At 42.8% G+C, this 2,659-nt stretch overlaps 1 protein-coding gene across 1 annotated transcript; it reads left to right on the top strand.

Moving 5' to 3' along the window:
* Nucleotides 1-1,183: 1,183 nt before the first annotated feature.
* Nucleotides 1,184-2,254, top strand: rprma (reprimo, TP53 dependent G2 arrest mediator candidate a). The gene has a single exon (XM_075478726.1). The coding sequence runs from the start codon at nucleotides 1,395-1,397 to the stop codon at nucleotides 1,701-1,703; it is 309 nt and encodes a 102-aa protein (XP_075334841.1). The 5' UTR covers nucleotides 1,184-1,394; the 3' UTR covers nucleotides 1,704-2,254.
* Nucleotides 2,255-2,659: the final 405 nt, after the last annotated feature.

Below are 2,659 nucleotides of genomic sequence, written 5' to 3' on the forward strand. Positions count from 1 at the left end.
AGCTCTTGAATGAGATCAAGTCATATTTAGGCAGACATCACCTTTCATTAACTGTATTTGGCCTTCAATCAATTTTTGGCAAGTGAAAATGGCCTTTTTTCTTTGTAATGGCCCTTTAAAAGAATTTCAAGCTGTCCTGTGAGCTCTAGTGTTTATATTATGAAGCTCTTGAATGAGATCAAGTCATATGTAGGCAGAAATCACCTTTCATTAACTGTATTTGGCCTTCAATCAATTTCTGGCAGGTGGAAATGCCCTTTTTGTGTTGTAATGGCCCTTTAAAAGAATTTCAAGCTGTCCTGTGAGCTCTAGTGTTTATATTATGAAGCTCTTGAATGAGATCAAGTCATATTTAGGCAGACATCACCTTTCATCAACTGTATTTGGCCTTCAATCAATTTTTGGCAAGTGAAAATGGCCTTTTTTCTTTGTAATGGCCCTTTAAAAGAATTCCAAGCTGTCCTGTGAGCTCTAGTGTTTATATTATGAAGCTCTTGAATGAGATCAAGTCATATGTAGGCAGAAATCACCTTTCATTAACTGTATTTGGCCTTCAATCAGCTTTTGGCAGGTGAAAACTGATTGATAACTGCAAAACGCATCCAAACATGCAGCAAACACTATGAAGGGCCCAGATCAGATAAAAAACAATGCAGTCACGAGGATCGATGCAAAAGTTATCATATCTTTATTGAAAATCCACCAATAGCCTAAATCATATCCATTACAGTCTAATTTCCAAAGACAGGGCTCTACAATCATCAGATATACCGAGCACAGATACATGTTTATCACGTAATTGTCTTTACGTGATAAACATCAAACTTTCGAAGCTATAATTAGGTCTACATTATAATGCAGTTGTGTGTATCTGCATAGTATGATCGCTTAATCCAGAGAAAAGCAGACGGTTTCTCGCTACCGCTCAACGGGCTGCTGTGCGCGCTCCCGCGGCGGCACATCAGATTCTGGCAGACAATCACTTTTTGGCACGACACCGGCTACAAACAGACTATATGCGCGTGCACACGGGCCTTGCACAAAATGTCCCCCGTGCACAATGGACAATGACGCGTCAGCCTGCCGCTTGGTCGTGTGGTGGCGCTCTTGTCGTGTCCGCCTGAGCAGGTGCCGTCTGGCTATTTAACCGCTGGGTCGGTGGATTCAGTCCGCTCTGACACTGGCAACGCAGCGCACGCGGTCCCCAGTAATGCGATGCCAAAGAGGCTTCTTGAACTCCACAAGAGCGCTCTCTGATCTGGCAGAACTTCTTCAAATCACCGCCGCCTCCTCATCTCCACTTCTCACTTGATGACCATTTCTGCGGGATCGAGCCTCTCCCTCTCCGCCTTTTACATCCCTCGCTCTGAAAGTTTGATCTCGCAAAAGTAGAGATGAATAACACCGGGTTCAACCAGACAGAGGGCGGACTATATAACAAGACGGAGGAGTTATTTTGCTGCAACTTTTCATCCGTGGTGACTGATAATGGCTTTGTGGCCGCCTCTCCGGATGAAAGAAGCCTCTTCCTTATGAGGGTGGTCCAGATAGCCGTCATGTGCGTTTTGTCCCTGACGGTGGTGTTTGGCATATTTTTCTTGGGCTGCAACCTTCTCATAAAGTCGGAGGGGATGATAAACTTTTTGGTAACGGACAGAAGACCGTCAAAAGAAGCGGAGGCGGTAATTGTTGGAGCCTACTGATAGATGAGGTCATGTACGTTGTTGCCACTGGAATCAGAGGGAGACAGCGAGGAGACGGTGCGATGATCAGCAGCCCAAACACGGCCACGTTTCCATGTTTGTACTGTTAAAAAAAAAAAAAGAAAAAGAAAAAAAATCTCAAAGGAGCGGTAAAAGGTAGCTGGACCCTTCTGGTGACCGAGGTTCACAGGTGTTCTCCTAATTTCTTGTGGCCTGTTTGGTGCCAACAGAGACTCGTTCGTCTCAAAGAGGTACAGTGTGTTAAAAGCCTCTTTCTCAAGTATTCAGCCGCGCACTGTTGTAATTGAAGTGACTGCACTGTTTGTCAAGCAGCATCCTTTGTCAAGTTAGAGGCAAAGTCTTTGTATTGGCTGCTTATAAAATGCCCTCTCGCATTGCAAACGCGGTGGAGACGTAAATGTTTGATAATTGCTATATGTTGTATGTTTTGCCATACAACAGACATTAAATATTCTGTTTAGTGGATTACCGGGTGATAACTGTACGGGTGAAAGCCCAACATGCCGTGTATCTTGTTAATTTGAATACATTCGTTCTGTAATTAAAGTGTTTTTTCCTCCTAAGTGAAGTTCATTTTTCTGTCACGCCTTGTTTCTTTCTCCTTTTTTTAAACGGTTTGCTTCATAGGCAAAATATGTGAATGATGGAAATAATGTTCACAACGCACACACAAATTGCTTTTAATACCTACATTTAGAAACTGAAATGAACGTGAGGACTTTAAATGTATGAGCAGTGAGGGTTGAATCAAATGGCTTTCCACAAAATAATTCCCCCCATTTACCTTTATGTGTGATCAAAATTGACTTAAATCTACTTAAAGAAAAAAATAATACCCCAATTTCAGTGGGTGTCTTCAGATCGAGTTGGATTTTGATCCCTGCAGCCTTTCACATCCTTCCTCCTTCTGTCAAAACATCTGTCTTGATTTGCCT

The sequence above is a fragment of the Odontesthes bonariensis genome, chromosome 12 (assembly GCF_027942865.1).
Source record: "Odontesthes bonariensis isolate fOdoBon6 chromosome 12, fOdoBon6.hap1, whole genome shotgun sequence".
Classification (NCBI taxonomy): Eukaryota; Metazoa; Chordata; class Actinopteri; order Atheriniformes; family Atherinopsidae; genus Odontesthes; species Odontesthes bonariensis.